At 34.4% G+C, this 19,364-nt stretch overlaps 2 protein-coding genes across 6 annotated transcripts; one reads left to right on the top strand and one right to left on the bottom strand.

The window, feature by feature from the left end:
• Positions 1-405: 405 nt before the first annotated feature.
• On the top strand, positions 406-5,751 carry EMB1144 (chorismate synthase, putative / 5-enolpyruvylshikimate-3-phosphate phospholyase). 2 transcript variants are annotated; one of them, XM_018129588.2, is made up of 13 exons: positions 412-652; positions 1,414-1,564; positions 1,815-1,891; positions 2,011-2,069; positions 2,520-2,603; positions 2,707-2,799; positions 3,185-3,265; positions 3,505-3,636; positions 3,812-3,914; positions 4,089-4,183; positions 4,349-4,414; positions 4,950-5,034; positions 5,311-5,751. In XM_018129588.2, exons 1-13 carry the CDS (start codon positions 520-522, stop codon positions 5,457-5,459), a joined length of 1,308 nt encoding a protein of 435 aa, XP_017985077.2. In that variant the 5' UTR covers positions 412-519; the 3' UTR covers positions 5,460-5,751. The 2 variants fall into 2 exon arrangements, with proteins under 2 accessions (XP_017985078.2, XP_017985077.2); XM_018129589.2 differs by lacking the exon at positions 5,311-5,751 and having other exon boundaries at positions 406-652; positions 4,349-4,412; positions 4,950-5,028.
• Positions 5,752-12,285: 6,534 nt separating this feature from the next.
• PLP6 (PATATIN-like protein 6) lies at positions 12,286-18,669 on the bottom strand. Of its 4 annotated transcripts, XR_001929892.2 has the most exons (4): positions 18,276-18,663; positions 16,825-18,190; positions 14,748-15,081; positions 12,286-13,065 (listed from the first exon to the last, which is right to left on the bottom strand). XR_001929892.2 is itself a non-coding variant. In XM_018129393.2 (3 exons), the coding sequence occupies exons 2-3, from the start codon at positions 17,935-17,937 to the stop codon at positions 14,812-14,814; spliced, it is 1,383 nt and encodes a 460-aa protein (XP_017984882.1). In that variant the 5' UTR covers positions 17,938-18,190; positions 18,276-18,663; the 3' UTR covers positions 14,525-14,811. The 4 variants fall into 4 exon arrangements, 3 of the variants coding, with proteins under 3 accessions (XP_017984882.1, XP_088658678.1, XP_017984883.1); XM_018129393.2 differs by lacking the exon at positions 12,286-13,065 and having other exon boundaries at positions 14,525-15,081; XM_088802552.1 differs by lacking the exons at positions 12,286-13,065; positions 14,748-15,081 and adding an exon at positions 15,743-16,733 and having other exon boundaries at positions 18,276-18,669.
• Between the last annotated feature and the right edge of the window lie 695 nt (positions 18,670-19,364).

Raw genomic sequence — 19,364 nt, forward strand, 5'->3', positions numbered from 1 at the left:
AGATATCGGTCAATAATATATATTATTCATTAAATATTTAAATAAAAATCTTATTTATTTAGAAATAATATATTTGAGTTGGAATTATTTTTAATACTTTATCACAATTAAGATAAAAAATAATTTATTATAATTAAATAGTAATAAAATTCAATAATTTAAAAAATAATAATAACTATAATTAAGTAAAATTGATACATTTGACTATTTATTTACCATTTGTAAAAATTAAAATGTAAATGATTTTGTTAAAAATATTTTTTCTTATTTTATAAATTTAATTGGCTGGATTTTGTTTATTAAATTTGAAACTAAATTTAGAAAAAAATATTAAAAATAAATTACTGTAAGGGTAGGTGAGCATGCCTGAAAAAAAAAAAAAAGAAACAGACATAAGAATCACAAAATCCAACAACCAAACTCACCAACCCACCCTTCCCTCCCTTCTCTAAAACCTTCTACCAAATCTCACATTCTTATTACCTCAAAATCTCTTCTTCATCTTGCTATTCCCTTCTCATGGCTTCTTCTATTTCTCCCAAGCCTTTCCTTGGAGCTACTAAACCCAATCCTTCTCTTTCTTCTGATCTCCAAAGACTCTCTTTTTCCTCTCTTCATATCTCAGTCAAACCAAGAACCCACAAGAAGCTTCGTAAGTTTTGGTTCTTTTAGCTTTCATGTCAATTGGGATTTTGTTGATAAAGATGATGCTTTTGACTTGGTTTTCTTTTTTTTTTTTTTCCTATTTTTGAAACTTTGTTTCTCTTTTTGGGTATTGGGTTTGCTAGTTATTGATTTGGAGTTAGTCGTTTATTGGAATATATGTGAATTGGAAATAGCGTTGAGAGTTTGATATTAGGTTCGGATGCTTGTAGTTGCTATAGTTGTGATGCATGTGTGTTATGAGCTGGGAGTGAAATGTTGTGATCAATTCGATTTTTAAGATCAATAAGCACAATAGGCTGGGATACATGTAGGTATCTATTTGTTTTACGTACTAGTGAATTGATTTGATTTGAGCGTTTTCATCACTGAGATTGATGATATCATGTTGCCATTAGGTCCAGAAATCTTGGGGTGTTTGTAAATTACATTGGATTGCTCTTTTTGTGTGGTCTTAACCATGAGATTTTTTCTGAAGCTGTGTAACGATATTAGTTTTATAACTTGTGGAATTTGTCTGAGCTTGCATCAATTTTATGTGAAGCATCGGAGTAACCAGGTATTCTGCCATTGAAAACAACTACTTCTGGCATGCAGTTTTATTAGGATGATATAGAAGCTTAAATTTTATGTTTATTATGCTTTGAACATTGTTATTGTGTCCTTATGGCTCCTGTAATATTATGAGAAACAATTTTTCCTAAATTAAAGTTGAGCTTTTGAATTCTGACAAAGTGTGCGGCATAACAGAGATACAGGCAGCAGGGAGCACATTTGGAAATTATTTCCGAGTTACAACATTTGGAGAATCACATGGAGGTGGTGTTGGTTGTATAGTTGATGGATGCCCTCCTAGGATTCCTCTGTCAGAAGCTGATTTGCAGTTTGATCTTGACCGAAGGTACTTGATTATGAGAACTTAGCATTATTGCTTTTATTTATGGCATGCACACATATGAAAGTTTATGTATCCTCATGGTAGCAGTGTACGATTCATGTTGATCTTGTGGTAGTGCTTGCAAATAGAGTTTGCCTATTAATGATAGAATGCAGTAGTCTAACTTCCTTTTAATAAAATACAATATAATTCTCAACCCTTTTGATGCAAATGTCTTCGCCATTGTGTATTAACAGTCAAGAGCTGTTTGCAGGAGGCCAGGTCAGAGCCGAATTACTACCCCTAGGAAAGAGACTGACACATGCCGCATATATTCTGGAGTTTCTGAAGGTTTTTTTTTTTTGGTCTTCAGAATTTCTAGTGTTATCGTCAGCCATCATTGTTGCTGTTTCATATCGCAGCTTTATTATCTTTTTGTGTTTAACCAGATATTTCATGACAAAATGCAGGAGTGACTACTGGAACACCAATCCATGTATTTGTACCAAATACTGATCAGAGAGGACATGTGAGTATTCACTTATTATATGTTATTGGGTCTAAATGGGAAACTTAAATGTGTTTGAACAATTCTTTAGTTGGTCGTTTTATTTCTGGCATAGCATTTAAAATGCATGCAATCTATTTTGAATTATCATATGAAAGAAATCTATTTCACACCTCTCAAGGCCCATTTTGCAATTGTAGAGGTGATACTGTTTCTGGACAGTGAATGAGACCTCATTAATTAATCAAATGATGTAACTAATAAACAGTAGTCATCAGTTAGACAATGTGCAAATATGTACTAGTCTGGAGCACAATCTAATGAATCGTTTCAGTTTAGGATCATGACCTTAACATGTGAGAAACATTTAAAGGAAATCTTACATATGAGGAACATTTGCTCAATTTTGACTTTGTTATTTGTTCTTATGGGGTCTAGAAGGATTCATTAGTGATGTCTTTCTACTTTCAGGATTACAACGAAATGTCAATAGCTTATAGGCCCTCTCATGCTGATGCCACTTATGACATGAAATATGGTGTCAGGGCAGTGAAGGTAATGCCTTTTAGTATCATCCCAATATTGTGGATTCTGCCATCATTTTAGGAGATGCAGATTTGTTTGGACCCAAGTATCTGATTTCAACTTGTAATTGAAGGGTGGTGGTAGATCTTCAGCCAGAGAAACCATTGGGAGAGTTGCCCCAGGGGCTATTGCTAAGAAAATTCTCCAGCAGTTTTCAGGAACTGAGGTATGTTTCAAGCTGGTGGGATTGATCTTTTTTATCCTTTCTTGTTATATATGATCGTAATTTACTGCATCTCTTCTCTGAAGTTACGATAATGCTTGTACTTGGTTCAGTAGTTTTGTGGAGTATTTGTTTAATTTGTTTGCACTTATAAAATGATTAATGTGTGATTTTGCTACCAAGTCAAAAAGGAAAAAGAAATGATAACTGTGACCCTGACCATGTTGTAAATATCTGTCTCCTGTGTCCAATGGATGTTTAGATCCCTAAAACATAGCTTTAACTATGTTTTCAGGATTCAATGCTTAGGAGAGCAGACTACACTTCTGTTACTGAAATGTTTGTCTTTTTTTTTTTTGGTTTCTCTTAATGTTCATTTTTTCTTCAGGTTCTTGCCTATGTCTCGCAAGTTCACCAGGTTGTGCTCCCAGATGGTTCAGTTGACCATGACACTCTAACTCTTGATCAGGTTTTGGACTCATCCCAATTATTAAGTCTTGATCTCAAACTAATTGTGGTTGGCTACATGAGTTCTTTCTTTGATTTCCCTCGATTTGATGTCATAATTTCTGAAAGGCATTTATTCCAAGATATTACACATTTCGGTCTACTTTCACCCTTCTACTTCATCTAGATTATTGGCTCCCCTTTATTACTGGCCAATTTATTGTAGCCGTTATCTAACTATTTTCAACTAAATGTTGCCAGGTAGAGAGTAACATTGTACGGTGCCCAAATCCTGAATATGCTGAGAAAATGATTGCTGCTATAGATGCTGTTCGGACAAGAGGAGATTCTATTGGTGGTGTTGTCACGTGCATAGTAAGGAATGCCCCACGTGTATGTACTCTCTCTCTCTCTCCTCATACTCACATGCTTCAAGTGCATGGGCCTGTGTTAATTTTAAAACTTTAGGTTGCTCTTGACGTTAAAATGATGGAAATGCTTTAATTTGTAGCATCCAAAGTCTCCTGGAAGTTTTCTCCAGAACTGAAAATCTGTATTTGTATGTCAGGGCCTTGGTTCACCGGTTTTTGATAAACTTGAAGCGGAGCTTGCTAAGGCTGTAATGTCGTTACCTGCAACCAAAGGGTTTGAGTTTGGCAGTGGATTTGCAGGTTAAGAAATTTTTTATACTTTTATGTTACTATTGTTGAATTTGCCTAAAATTCTTTTGAATTGAGTTGGCCAATAGGTGAATACATACTTGAAGGCTATTGCTTGTATGATTATTTAGCTGCTTTGTTGCATTGTAAATTTGTTCTAAATGCTGTCAATAAAAACTGTTGCAGGTACTTTTCTGACTGGTAGCGAACATAATGATGAGTTCTTTACCGATGAACATGGAAAAATAAGGACAAGAACCAACCGCTCTGGTGGGATACAGGTATTTGGTTTATCTGTTATTCTCCATCTCTCTCACCCTAGCATCACTCTTTTGGGCTTCCCATCACCAATGCAACGAACAATTGCTGGTTTATTTGTGTTCTCCAATTCCTTTATTGTTGGGCTAAATTCATGAGTATTATGAGATTGTAATTTTGACTTACAGGGTGGAATATCCAATGGGGAAATTATGAATATGAGAGTAGCTTTCAAGCCAACAGCTACCATTGGTGTAAGTTTGATCTCTTTTTGCTTGCTTATTTGTTTCCTACGCCGTGTGGCTATTATAGTTTGTGTTATATATCTTCATGTCATATAATATTTTATTTTCTAAGTTCTGTTGGGATTAATAAAGCTACAAGCTATGAACTTTGCAACTCTCCAAGGTTTTCATAAAATAATCCTAAAGTTTCTGTTGCTCTTCAAGTAACTCAAACTGCACAGAGTTCATCTTCTGAGTAGGCTGTTGTTTTTGTGAACTAGCAGACCTTTAATTTTGCCTGCCTATGTATATAGCCTAGAGTTACCTTGACTATGGATGAAAAATAAGTTGGCTGAATGCTCTGATATAGTTGGCAGTTATGAGCATTGCTATTCTTTTGCTGCTCAGCATCATAAAGCCTCTGCCACCTAGGTTAACTAATTACACTTGTTGTATTAAAATGGAATTTAACTGCAACTCTAATTTTGTTTTACATCATGCATTTCAAAAGTTTTGGCTTCTTAGTTCAGTTAAAATTGGTGTCTTTTTATGAAATTTTCTGCAGAAGAAGCAGAACACAGTGACTCGAGAAAAGAAAGAGATAGAACTAATCGCCCGTGGTCGTCATGATCCTTGCGTTGTCCCCCGAGGTATAGGTTTCCCTTCCTTCTTTCTCATCTGTCCAAGATTTGTTTTTATTGTCTTTTTTTTTTTTCTGTAATCCCCTATTTGCAAGCCTTTGCAACTGCATTTTTCAACGACGGCTACGTTCCTTGAGAACTATGATGAATTTCTTACATCCATTGTGAAATTGTATTAAGGATATTTGATCTTCACCCATTTTTTGCGTATCTTCTTGTTCTTCACTTCCAAACAATATCTAACTAATAGTTTGGATTTCCTCTGTATTTGATTGGGTGATGCAGCGGTGCCTATGGTGGAAGCTATGGTAGCCCTTGTGCTTGTGGACCAATTGATGGCACAATATGCACAATGTAATTTGTTCCCCATCAACCCAGAGTTACAAGAACCCTTGAGCTTGAATTTCCCGAATTTTGAGCCGGCAAATATATAGACTTGAATGGTGGCAAAGTGGCTGAAATATCTATCTAGGTTGTTATCAACTCAAATCTTCTTAATTTCAAGTGTTAAATACTCCATTTTGAATGAGAATGTTCAGGTTTTAATCCACCTAGTGGACCAAGAGTTCATGGCCATTTCTTTTTCCCCCAACTTTGTTATGTGTTTTCTTTATAATTACATGGTAATGTAGCTTTCATATCTTGACTATTATTTGATTTCTTTTCCCCAAGCTTGTAAACGAATTTACAAGACATTAATAAATGGTTGTTGGAAGAGTTGTGAAATACTTTGATTTGATGGTCTTTTCTATTATGCTATATAATTTCTTTTTATCCTTTTTAAGGACTAGTGCCAAATTGATAAGATGAAGCCTTGCTTAATTTCCATTTTTTCTTTTTCTTTTTTTATTTACATAGTTTCTATATCTTTTGAGAATGTAACTAAGCTGGACCAATTGTAGAACTGTCATAAACCCTAAATTCTGCAAATGTAAATTTTCTTCTATTGAAGTTTTATCTGACAATATTTTGATAGGGAGGTACCATACTTTAAGGCCCAGTTGCCACCAGGCTGAAGGAGTGAAGGGTATTTAGCCAGGCCCCTGTCAAGATTTGGATGAATCTGGCCCAAAATTATGTAACCTATAATTTTTCTCTGTTTTTTTAAGTTCAAAATCTTCATCCAAAAACCTTGATTTGACACTAAAAGGCAAATTAATGGGTAGAACAACAAATAATTTCTAGAAGTCTATAAGGTATTCTAGTCGAATTAGAACCTTTTTTCGTGACAACAAGATCAAGTCAAAATCTGATTTTTATGAAACTGTACTGTCATGTTAAAATAATCTGATATGCTGACCTTGCTACAGTATGTTTTTCTGTAAGTGATATTGTGATCTGTAATCAATTTCATTAAATTTCTGATGCAAATGATCCACAAAGGTGAGAAGACAAAAGTTGGGCAGCTGTTGTTCAAAAACTTCATACCTAACTCTTTCATGCTCTACTTACAACCCATTTGTTAGGTCCATTGATTCAGGAGCCAGTCTAGCTTGCCAATTTGGATGACCTTTTTGTTCTTCTTGGAATGCCAATCAGAATTATGACATTTGTGGGAGGGTTGGTACTTCATGTTTGAAACTTAATTTGTCCACTTACTGCCTATGCAATACAGTCTAAATTTTGTCTTAGCCATGAATGGTTAAATCCTGTTGCTGATATGCAGTGCAGAAATGACTACACATTTTCAACCGACCGACTTTGTGTATCTTCAACATAAACAGTAAGCAATCTTTCCCATCCATTTTCGGTGCAGGAAACAAAGACTAGTCAGGTCAGTCAAGTATTGGTCAGTTTGTGGCCAAGTCAAGCTTACAGCCAAAACATTTCATGACCCTCAATATTCATAGCTTTGCTTAGGCTTCTGTGGTTAATTTTAGGGTCAATGGAAGCATATGACTGCATAATTCAAGTCAGCCAAGCAAGAAGTTTGCTGAGCATTAACTTCAGTTAGGAGTTAAATCAAACCTACAGCAGCTTGTAGCCAAATACTTTCTGCCAATGGCCCTTGTTCCCAGCAAAAATGTCAAAAAATAAAAATAAAAATAAAAGAAAAAAAAGACCGGTCAAAGGGTCGATCTTAATTTTACGATTTGAATTGGACTTACGAGTCACAAAAATCAAACAAAAAGATAACCGAACATTTGATTCAATGATAAGTGTATATATTTATCTATTTAAAAGAATAAATTTGAATTTCTTTACAAAATTTAAAAGAAAAAAAAAAGAACTTGACATTTGATTCAATAGGGTTAGGTTTTTCTTGTTAATTTTAGGTTAACATACACAGCAAATCTCAGCTGTCAATTTGCCTAACTTCATAAACAAAATGATGGTGAAAAATGGGTTCCTTTCCAAAAGAGCTGTCATCTACAGTTTTCTGACAGTTAATTTTCTCATTGCATCTTGCATTTTTCTTTCATGACTTCATGAAAGAACAATGTGAACATAACACCTACCTCTGAAAAATGCAAAAACTCTGGGAAAAAAAAATTTAGTATGATTAATTTTTAGCTGTTTTTGAGTGAATAATTACCATCTGCCAACTCAAATTAACCAATGAAAGTCTTCTAATTAAGGTTGTGAGAGTTTTTATTTATTTATTTATTTGAAAAAGAATAATTTCAAATGAGTTTTTTGAATAAGTGCTTGTGTCATAAACCTGTATTTTTAATTAAAAAATATATTTATTAAGTAAAAAAGATTTATTTATAAATCTAAGATTCATCTCATGTGGGATTCCAGATAATATATACTTACTATTAAATCGAATATTTAGATGTAAGAGATTTTAATTAAAAATAAACAAATAACAAAAAAGTCTTCTGAAAAAATTAATAAATAAAGATTTTTCTTAATTTAGCAAATGTTATTAAGGACTGTAAGTGACAAATTCTCTTCAAAAAGAGTATAATGACAATGTTAACTTTTAGTTAAATTTGTTCAATGACACAAGTATTAGAGGCTATTTCTCTTTAGAATTCAATAATTAACAAACACCAACCTCACAAATATGTTACTCTTAATAGCATGCTTCAATTATGATTGAACAAACTGCCATCTCCCTTTTACTTGAAAACAAATAATTAAAATAATATTAATTTTTTTAAAAAGGCATTTTCACAAATAATTCTAGTAATATGCCCATTTGATCACATCAAAGCTCAATTCAAAGCCATTAAAACAAAGAAATCTTTCATATCTTTCTTCTGAAAGTGAAAGAAAACGATATGTCTATTCTTTCCCCAAATTACATTACCTTAAATTATCTTTCACAGACTATATAATGTATACAAACTGAAAAGGAAAAATGTTCACATGATTCCCCTTTTTTCATGTCATCTTGTTCAGTTAACATCCCATTAAACTAGCTAGTCACACACTTTTCATATTTCATAATCATATATATAATAATAATATAATAATGAATCATTGAATATGTTTTATTTTAATTTAATTAATTTCTTGATGTTTATCAGTAACCACTAGTCTTTATCTACAAGAAGAATGAGTCAGCATGGTCATCATCAGAATATTAATATCATATTGTCTTATGTTAGACACCCTAAGCACAATCCTAGTCTATTTCTTATAAAGCAAAGGGCAACGTCTGAATAGGAAAATAAGTTGGCCAATAACCCTAACTAAAGGATGTGATCCCTTTAATTATTATTATAAGAAAAAGCAGATTCCAATCATAATAATAATAATAATAAAGTTAGGTTTCAATAGAATACACAAAAACCAGATAATATATATATATATATATATATATATATATATATATATATATATATATATATATATATATATATATATATATCATGCAAGAGGAGATAAAGGGGAGATATGAATGAATTAAACTACAAAGACAAAGGATGGTATAGGACCCCAATAATGCATTCTGTATTTCAAAGAAAAGGAAAGTTTGTAGGACATATGACCTAACAAGGACAAAATGGAACATATTCTTATCCTTTGTTTATAAGGAGCTAGCATTTTTTAAATGACACATGGTATTTGGTTTGATAAAAATTGTAGGTCGAGAAAATGATCGATAAATACATAATCAATTCGTGACATGATCAATAATAATTTTAATCAATTTCAGATGTAAATTAATTTCATTTTTTCTAATTTTGTTTAACGGTCGGTTTGGGTAATGGTATATATAATTAGAATTATAAATAAGGACTTGACTTGGGAATGGTCGTACTAAGTCATCAACTAGAAATGTCAGTTTAGGGTTCATATTGCTTTAATTTTCTCTAGGTTTGGCTTGCTTGATTATCCAAACCTATTCAAATTTTGTTCCTCATCATCATTTTCCTTTTCTTTATGCCTTGGGTAGGAAGTATTTACTATAATAACAAAAAGAGGTCCAAATTAGGGATATTTTTTCTCCACATGATTATTACAATAATTACATCCTGTGGTCTCCTTTTGGCATCTTGATGTAAGCATAACATATAATAATAATAATAATAATAAAACAAATTTGGGTCTTTTCACCTTTTTTTTTTTAGCAAATGCATTCCAACCATCATTCCCTACATTAATCAAAAGGTGGAAGAGAATAGTGAAAATTAAGGGCTAAAAACAGACATGCTGAACATGTTTTCAACCATTCAATTTTGTCAAAAAAAGGGGGTTCTCAAAAGGGGTTTAAAGCAAAGGTGAATTTTGGGTGAAAATAAGCTGGAAAAGAAAAAAAGTTGGGATTGATTTCTCCTATATCTAGGGTTCATGTGCATGAAAGTAGGATGACTTACCCAATTCACTTTATTAGATTTTTTATTCTTTTTTCCACACATTATGTTATCATTTTGTTAGAATGTTGCTGAAATGAAGATGATGAGAATTTTGGTTGGTCTTCAATCAATTTGTGAAGAAAGCCTGTTTTTGTGGTAATTTGTCTGATTAAGCTTTTAATATGGTTGGTGAAGGGATATTCATGCTTTGATTAGACCATGATCTGATTGCTATTTTTTCCATAATTGAGATTAAGATTCACCAGCTGGTTTTCCTTTTTTTTCCTTTCCTTTTTTTAGCTATAGATCTAGGGAGACAGGTCAACACCAATTATTTGAAGCTTTGGGTATGTCTTGTTTCCTTTTCTTTTCTGTTTTTTATTTTATATTTATTTTAATTTTTAATACATTTAATTATTTCCTCAGTTAGGGTCAAAGGTGTGATCTTAATAGATCATGCAGACGATAACCTAATAACATTCTATCGACATAATCATTATATTTAGTTATTTACCATTGTTTCTTAATTTCCTCTTTGTATAATTAAATTTTATTATAATTGAAGTGACCCTGTTACAGAAGAGAGTTAAGAACATCTCCAATAGAACACCTCAATCGTGAGAACATGATAAAATGTCTTAAATTTATTTTTTAGAAATAGAAGAATTAGGGTTCATAGCTAATTTTTCCATTTGATTCAAGATCATTTAAAAAAAAATAAAAGGTGGAGGGATTTAATAGTATCTTATACTCTATGTACCAAAAAACAATGATAAAGCCTCTGGCTACCAAATTGCATCAACATTTATAAGGGTTGCTAGAAGCCTAGTACGCTAGCATGATGCCACTGCTTACACCATGCCAGTTTGGGCATCAATCATGGACTCTAGAACCATTGAGTAAGGTTTAAAATTCTTGATTTCTAACATTAATGTTTAGTCGTTTTAACATTACGTATTACGTAACATAAAATGACATATTAATATATCATATTGAATAATGATAAGACATGTTGATTTAGTGTGGTGATATGATTACATGATATTTTCACTTCCCATATTAATATTGTATTAGTATTATATGAGTATAAAATGATAAATAACGTTTCGACTAACTGTTAATACAAATTTATTTAATTTAAAATAAAAATATAGAGATTTCATTAAATGAGGAACAATAACTTATTTAAATTTTTTAATAAATTTAAAATTTTTTAAAGCATTATGGCATTTTTTTTATATGTTTACAAAATTCGTCTAATCTTATCATGCTTTGTTACAAAAGATTTTCAATTCAAACTTGAATATCAACATTAGAATGAGTGAACAAAATAAATGAAATCAAGGGTATCTTGTTATGTAACTTAGCCAATAAAATTAGATAAAAAAGAAGAAGAAGAAAAAGTAAGACATCCCTTTGAAACAAAGTATGGTATGTCCTCAAGGATCAATTTTGGACCTTAGATTAAAAATTAATTTTGCTTTTTCAAGATGCATTTTTGGAACTTAGATTAAAAATTAATTTTGCTTTTTCAAGATGCATTTTTGGAACTTAGATTAAAAATTAATTTTGCTTTTTGAAGATGCAAAGGGAGTAGAGGGGGTGGTGGGTTTCTAATTTATGGACCCAGTAAAATGAAATGCTGAGCATTCTAAAGAGAAAAAAAGCCATATGATATGGCTTTTTCATATGGCTTTTTTTTTCCCCATTTGGTATGGGCACAATACAATAATTTTCTTTCTTCTTTCCCTTTACTTTCCTTTTGTAACTTTTCTTGAAAGTTGTTATAAGTCAATTTTTGAAGGTTGTGCAAGCACCCATGCCCTTTCTTTTTCTTTTTTTGTTTTATTAAAGTCAAAAAAAAAATCTATATGAAGAAACTCTTTTCCCCTTTCCTAACTTATGCCTATCTTTTTCTAAATGCAAATAGCCTTATACAATTATGTGTTACATCTCCCACCCCCATTGCCCTCACAACCCCACGTGTGCTTTTCTATTAATTCATTCAGTCATAATCTAACAATAATGTTCATCGATACCCTTGAATGATTGTCCAAATCAATGAAAAAATTGGGTATAAATTGTTAGCTAAACCTATCTAATTTTGCATGTTGAAGTCCATAAACTCCACTCATTAGCCTTGATAAATTGACAACTTACCCTATCACTTTCACACTAATGAGTTTATTTTTGGGAATATTCTATCCGAGTCAATTTCAAAAAGGTTGAGATTGAGAAGCCATGCCCAATGGAAACCACTAATTGGATACTGCCCCAATAGGGTGTGAGGGAAAGGCATGCTCATAGTCCCTAGGAATTTTCACCTGCCATCATCCTTCTAGAGTCTAGAACTCAAGAACCAACACAAATCATTTGATAATATTTTAAGTAGGGAGGCGAAAGAAAAAGAGCCAACAGCATTAAGAAAGCTCAAGAAAGAAGCAAGCATCAACTACCACCCACCAGCACTCTTTTAAGATTAAGTAAAAAAAATTTACAAAAAGAAGAGTTTGCAATTTGTTTTTGCTTCAAACAATCATAAGATGATGAACAATTTTTGTAAAGGATAAAACTAAAAAGAGGAGAGTCCTACACTTTTAACAGAGTTTCAAGGTGCAAGAATGAAAGTTGTCTACATGTAGAAAGGGTTCATTCATTTCCCTAGCCTCTGTCCAATGGTGGCCCATCCACCAATCCTACAATCTCAAAGGATAAGGTCGGTTGCTTGAGAAAAAGATACTCTAAAATCCCTTCTCCACCACCACAATTTCTATGCAATAAATTTAAAAATGAGGAAAGACAAAACATGGAAAGGAAAAACCACAGGTCAGACAAAGAACTTTGGCTACGTTTCTGGGTTTGGGAATAAGAATTGATAGGAAAAGGGAAGATGACAAGATAAAAACAATTAGGATTTGGGAGAAAAGAAAAAGGTGGGGAATAGGAAGAAATATATGAAAACAGTTTTTCCCACCTCATAACTTTCATTTTTGTTTTGAAAAATCCAAAGATTGTACAGCCGGATTCTAGTTTGACCTCCAAAAGCTTAAGACTGTTGCTGCTTTTGATCTTGGTTCCTAGCTACCGTAGAAAGGTTGAGTGGACACCATCATGCCTGTCCTCTAGTAGGCAAAGTATCCCACTAAGATCTTGCAACCCGTTTTTACAGTAGTTTGTTTCACTCAATTCCCCTGGACTCTTCCTTTGCTCATCTTCACTTAGAAAAAGTAAAAGCTGCTATGTTACTTTCTGCTTCTTCTTTCTTTTTTTTAGATATCATTTTTTTAACCTGCAATTTAAAAACAAAATTTACTGTAAGAAAATGTCTTTCAAAACTGATATGCTAACCAGGCAACAATGTAAAAAGCAATTGAAAAATGTGCTTTCTTGCACTTTCTCCTCTTTATGAACAAGCATACAGGGCTCAACCTTTTCCTTTGTTTTTTTTGGGGGGAGCGGGTTGGTTTACCATCTTTATTTTGTCTGTCACTATTCAAGTTAGTTGAGAGTTCTGGACCAGTTTTTAACTTCCTGCCTATCTCTAAGTGTTAAACAGTAAAGAGACTTGTTTAAAACAGTGACAAGTTAAATTCTACCATAACAATTGTCAGATATTATTACAATCTTTAAAAGAATGAAAGGACAGATTGCACAATAAAGAACATATAATCCACATGATCTTTTTATAAACTCAAGCTATCATATTTCAATGGTTGCTTGATTGTCCTAAAGGGTATTCAAAGGGGGGGGGGGGGGGGTCCATAATTCCTCTAACTTAAGCAAGAACAACTGCTTCACTAAACTACAACATCACAAAAAAAATTGCATGGACCAGTTGAAGCCACGTGCACGAAATCAAACAAGGGCAACAAAGCAATGGAAGAATTAAAAAAATAAAAAAAGAAAGAAAATTAAATATAAATTACATGAATGTTGTTTTGAATCTTTTCTCTGAAAGATTTATGCCTGGTTTTTTGTGGTAGATGAAAAGCAAAAGGTGGTTGGTTCAATTGTTAATGGGCCAAAGAATTTTTTATAGCTTTTCAAACATAATATGATCACAAAGAGCAACCCTTTTTCCGGACTACGGACAGACCCTTTTCTATGATATTGATTCTTCTAATACTCAATGACCATAAAACCCTTCCTCCAAGTTCAATGACTGTTTTGAGGTTGTCCCTTCAAATGACTATAGTACCCCTTTAACCCTTTCAAAGGATGAGTGTCGGTCGACAGACAACATGGAGAGCTGTCTTCCCCACATCACTGTTTCCCTCCTTGTTCTTGTCCTCCACCCCCCTCCCCCTCCTTTTATTTTTTTTTTTTTAACATTAGCATTTGAACTCAAAAATTTCATGTTACAACAACAGCAACAAGCAGCAACCGGTTAAAGAAATTGACAATTCAAGCCTAACAAGCACAAAAATGTTGACAAGTCTAATACCTTATTGGATTACTTGGAAAAGTATGCGTATGCTAGAAACAAGTATTGAAGATAGAACAAAAGGAAAATTAGGGTAAGTTGACTAAGTAAACTCTGATGCAAAATAGCTCTAAGGATGGCCAGGCCCTAAATGGTGCTGATTTTGCTATTAGGTGTGGAAATTGGGTTTTCAATTCAATTGAAAGTGACATTTCAAGAGTTGAAAAGGTAAATTTGGATTTGGGAGTCATGGTCAAATGGGTCACTCTTGTTGTATTATGATGACATTCATGAGAAGAAAAAGAAAAAAGAGAGAAAAAAAGAATTTATATTTGACAAAATCAACAAAACTCTTATAAATCTGTTCACAGCTTTATAAACATTAAAAATGTCAGCATCTTCCTTATAAAACATAATACAGGTGTCCCCATTTCATCATTTTCATTAATGCAGGGTCCACTGAGATGCTTTCTTTGAACAGAGACATTAAATAAAAAATGGGGAAAAATTGAAGAATATATTAGTAAGCATGGAAAGGAAAGGCATACCTTTTGTTTTTTTTTTTTTCTCTTTCCTTTAGGTTTTGGTACAAATTTTTGTTGAGAGTAACTCCTAGTTTGTCTTAGGGGTTGCTTGCTTGAAAGCAACAGTGGGAGCTATCCTACAACTCCTCCTTTGATGCTCAAGCACAAGTTCTCCAGCAAACCAATCCAACTTCTCAAAGTTACTTTGTTCTCCAATCCTTTTACCTCCAAAGAGGACTGATTCAACATTTTTCTGCTTCAGCATTTCCTCAGCTATCCCTATCAGCATAGTTACATTGCTGGGGCTGGGGTCTGTATCTACATTAGGGCCACACCGACCTAAACTGGACCCATTTGCCTGTCACACCAAAAATTGATTGGAAAAGAGGAAAAAAAAATGATCAGTGATTCCATGATTTACAACAAAACTAACATCAATGTCTTAAAAGACTGATGACTAAGAAAAACAGAATTTGTTCATCCATCAAACATAGTAAATTAATCAAAAGGTCCCAGAAATCATGGTCCCTGTAGTTTTAGCTTTTCCAACATAACAATTAAGGTTGTACTGAAGCAAAATTAAAATACCCAAAGCCCTGCCTCCAATTAATTTGTCTATGAAACCGACCAAAAGGGCAGGAAAAACAAAACACCAATGGGCCAAATTATTATGGAGTCCACCATTTTTTGTTTCATTTCATTGGTCACTTGCCAAACCCCCCTTTAGTGGTTCATTAAAATGGCACCTAACCAGATTGTTTTTCCGCATTCACCTTTATGAATTCTACTTTCATCAGCCACTGAAAACTATCATACAAAAAGCTAGTAAATGCAATACAGAACAACCTGCATACAGCCTAGCTTTTTATCACTGGCTATTGGGAAATATATGACCACTCAATTTCTTATAGTACTCTTTTGGGTGAAAATTGACTACTTCATATGACAAATAGAGAGGCCAGGCCATGGTCCAAACTAGAAGAAACTTCCTCCCCACTCTTTTTTCTCTTTTCTTTCTATTGGAGTGTAGTGTATGTACTTAAGAATGGCAATATAAGAGACCAGGTCCTGGCATGTTAACAGTGCAGAAAATATTTTACCGTAAGCAGCCTAATAATAAAAGCTAAGCTAATCATAGAAGGCGTGTTTACCCCTTTTTAACTAATACAGGGACATGGAATCATGAATGGCATTTTCTGCTCACTCATGATGTCCCACCACTCTTATACCAAAGCTTGCTCTAAACAAACAAGGCAAGATATCCCCCACAGCATCAAATGACAAGTAGTTATAGTTTGAAAATTTGTTCATAAAAGTATTTAAACATTCCCATATTACGCAAGAACTTGGCAAATGAACCAAAGCTTTCCCCATGGATTGAATTATGGAAAGAGAAAAAGAAATCTGAAGAATTCTCTTTGACCAAAAGAATCTTCTATTGCGTAAAGCGAAATGTGAAAGCTTTTTTCTCAAGACAATTCAACAGCTTTGGGTCCCTGTTCAAAGAATAACTGACAATTTTGACCCAAAAAAACACAACTTGGAAGAAGGTGCAGCAATGTAACTTTAGTTTAACTAAAACAACCAAAGCAGCAGTAGGCCTTGGGTTTGAGCCAACCAAAAACGCCTCGTTTTAGGAGTTTTGCCAAAGAAACAGTGCCCCCAAAGCATCACGTGCGACCCAAAACCACCATGCCTGCCCAAGGCTGAGGTCCCCTGTTTACCCGTTGGCCAAAATAGGGCATAGATTTCCATGCTTGTGCTCCATGCCCTAAACCTTACACTACTAAAAACACAAGCATCAATGACCCCATTATCCAAGGTCAAAAACAAACGTTACCATCAACATTTGAACCCTTAATTCAAGAATTCCAATGTGCAAAGGACAAGGCCCTTTAACTCCAACCAGCCTGGCTTCCATTGTCCCTTTTGCATTTGGCAATGACAAAAACCCTCATCAAAATCATCACGAACAGAGTTTGCTAAGGACAATCACATATGTTCAACTGTCTAGTCTTGATAAAAAAAATGTAAAAAATAAAGGTTTTAGGATCAGAAGGTACCAAACATCAAACATGCTTGTGTAGTGCCATGAATATACCTGAATTCTGACGTAGTTACTGCTTCTGCATTGTCCGAACGCCATGGCTACGGCTTGGTCCACCGAGTCGGCCGAACCGTCACCGGATATCCGGGCCATTGGCTTGGCCCAATCCTTGACCCTCCAATTCTTGACTTGCTCATATTCATAGCTAACTTCAAGTAGCTGACCGGTCCCCAACGACAGCACCAACAAATCCTCAACGCCTCTAACAAAAGGAAACTCCTGTTTATTATGCAACACGTGCGTAATTGCTGCAGCCGTTGGGTTGCTCATAGCCAACCCACCATCAACCGCCACGCACCTGGTCTCACCGTCAACAGACCGCATCAAAACCGGGTCGAATAAACCCGGTTCAGCTGACGTTGCCCGACAAACCTCCCATAAGGGAAAATCAAAACTATCCGTCTCCAAGGCGTCCGCCCTTGAAAACAAAAATGGCGCCGTGCTGGAAAGATCATAACACGGAATCAAAACCGGTTTTAGAGTATCCTTCAACGTCAAACTCCTTCCATCCGCTGCGAAAGCCTCCTTCATCGCCTTCTCCAAACCGGTTGAACAGGACCCGGTCGAACCGTTTTTCAAAATTTTCTTCAAAATACCGCCGTTTTTACCCGAACCGGAACGGTATATCCGCTTCCCATTATCAGCAAGGAACCGCCACGTCTCCTCAGCGGTATAAATCGGGCGGTTGTTATCTTTGGTGCCGAAAAGCATGGCGGTGAAGATACCACCAACGCCAGAACCGGCGGCGACGTCGAAAAAGTCGGCGATTCGAGCATTTGGATTACCGGACTTGGATTTCAACGCGTGTTCGAGATAAGCCAAAGCTTTCCCACAAAGAATCCCTCTCATGCCACCGCTATCGATACTCATAATACAGATTTTACCTCTCTGGTTCTTGATAGCTGACTGGGAATTCTCATCACCCTGTTGAACTAACGGCTCAACCTTCTGTTCAGAAGCCGGAGAGATCGGCTTTGGAATCCATAGCTTCTGATGATCATCGTACCCGAATAAAAATTTACTTTCCAGAATCGAAAAGATTTCGTAACTCAGCTTATCTGTGTCGATGCTCGGTTCTTGCATCTCTGAGGAAGTATTCGATGACATTATTACTTGCTGTCGCACGTTACACAAAAACCAAGAACCCAAAATTAAAAGAAGAAAAATCTCTTCGCTTTAGGAAGAGAAAATTCTTTGCATACTCCAAACTGGAATTCCTTTCTGTTCTTTCCTTTGTTTACTTCCACCTTTTCAGAGTATCTGACGCAGACTCTGCCGCTGAAGGAGTTGAGTTAATGAAAGCAGCAGTTATAATTTTCTGCTACCTTGCCATTCACGCCCGCCCAGAAGAAAAGTTTTTCTGCAAATGGTAAAATGATGAGTTTAGCTTTAATACAATAATAATTATAAGAATAGTATATAAGAATTTCCAAAGTAAGTATCACCTTATTTGACAGGAATGCTCAACCAACATTTATCAGCTTCTAAAATGGAAAATCACTCCCCATTGCGCAATCGTTATCATTATCAAAAAAAAAAAAAACAAACAAACCAACCCGAAGATCCCCAAGCCTAATTCTACCAATCCACGCCTTTCGCCTGCTTAATTTTTTCTCTTTTCTTGAATCTTCGGCTGAGAACTCTATCTATCTATTAATAATATCTTTTGTTTTCTATTTGGTTAACTAACCATCAAAGAAAACCAAAACCCTTAACAAAAAAAAGGCCAAAACCCCAAAAGAAGACAAAGAAAAGAACCCAGAAGAGAGACAGTAAGAGAGGCAAAGGTAAGAACACCCAGCAGCAGTTTGCTTCCAGAGGATGTCTGTTTATTTTAGCTTTTAAAACAAAAAAACCATTTTCTTTTTATTTAATTTTTTTTATATATAACCGCACTTACCGTTTTAAAATCACCAAATAGGTAAGCAACGGCTCTAATTGTTTGTTGGTTTTTGATCAAACGGTGGAGTTTGTCTCATTTACTATTGGTCCGTGATCAACGTTCAAAATAAGTAAAAAAAAAAAAAACTCTCTCTAACTTTTTAGTATTTTTTATTTTATTTTTAATAATCTCCCGCGCTTGTCGTTAACCGCGTGGGGCCAAGGCGTCACCACCGTCGGCAAAAGAATGGAGGAGCACCACTAATTGTGGGCAAAAATATAATTTTTTTTGGACAAATTCGCCCTTTGGGTAAAAAGTGGGTTCAATTTTGGATAAAAATGTGGGGTCTGCTTTTTGGAAGGCTGTGATAATGGTGGAAATTTTTAGTTTTTACTGTTTAACTGTCCGGTGAAAGTCAGGGGGGTTATTAGTGAAAAGAGGTGATAAATAGTGGATAAGATGACTGGTGGGAGACAAGGTGGTCAATGAGTTGACTAATTAGAGTTGTAAAGAATTTTTTTTTATTTACTGATTGGACCGTCTTATTCTATTCTAGTATTGGCTAAATATACCAAACTAATATTTATCTTACATTAATTTTAATTACTTAAATTAAACTCACACTTTAAAGTTTTATCTATAAATGACTTTC

This window comes from Theobroma cacao, chromosome 10 (genome assembly GCF_053813885.1).
Source record: "Theobroma cacao isolate CCN51 chromosome 10, ASM5381388v1, whole genome shotgun sequence".
Lineage (NCBI taxonomy): Eukaryota > Viridiplantae > Streptophyta > Magnoliopsida > Malvales > Malvaceae > Theobroma > Theobroma cacao.

Bases quoted from the DNA above. Each gene is read 5' to 3' on its own strand.
- PLP6 (XM_018129393.2), bottom strand. From the start codon at position 17,937: ATGTCATCGAATACTTCCTCAGAGATGCAAGAACCGAGCATCGACACA. The intron at 15,082-16,824 runs GTATATTCATGG...TTGGTGTGACAG, and splicing joins GTAACTACGTCAGAATTCAG to GCAAATGGGTCCAGTTTAGG.
- EMB1144 (XM_018129588.2), top strand. From the start codon at position 520: ATGGCTTCTTCTATTTCTCCCAAGCCTTTCCTTGGAGCTACTAAACCC. The intron at 3,266-3,504 runs GTTTTGGACTCA...AAATGTTGCCAG, and splicing joins ACACTCTAACTCTTGATCAG to GTAGAGAGTAACATTGTACG. The intron at 3,915-4,088 runs GTTAAGAAATTT...AAACTGTTGCAG, and splicing joins GTTTGGCAGTGGATTTGCAG to GTACTTTTCTGACTGGTAGC.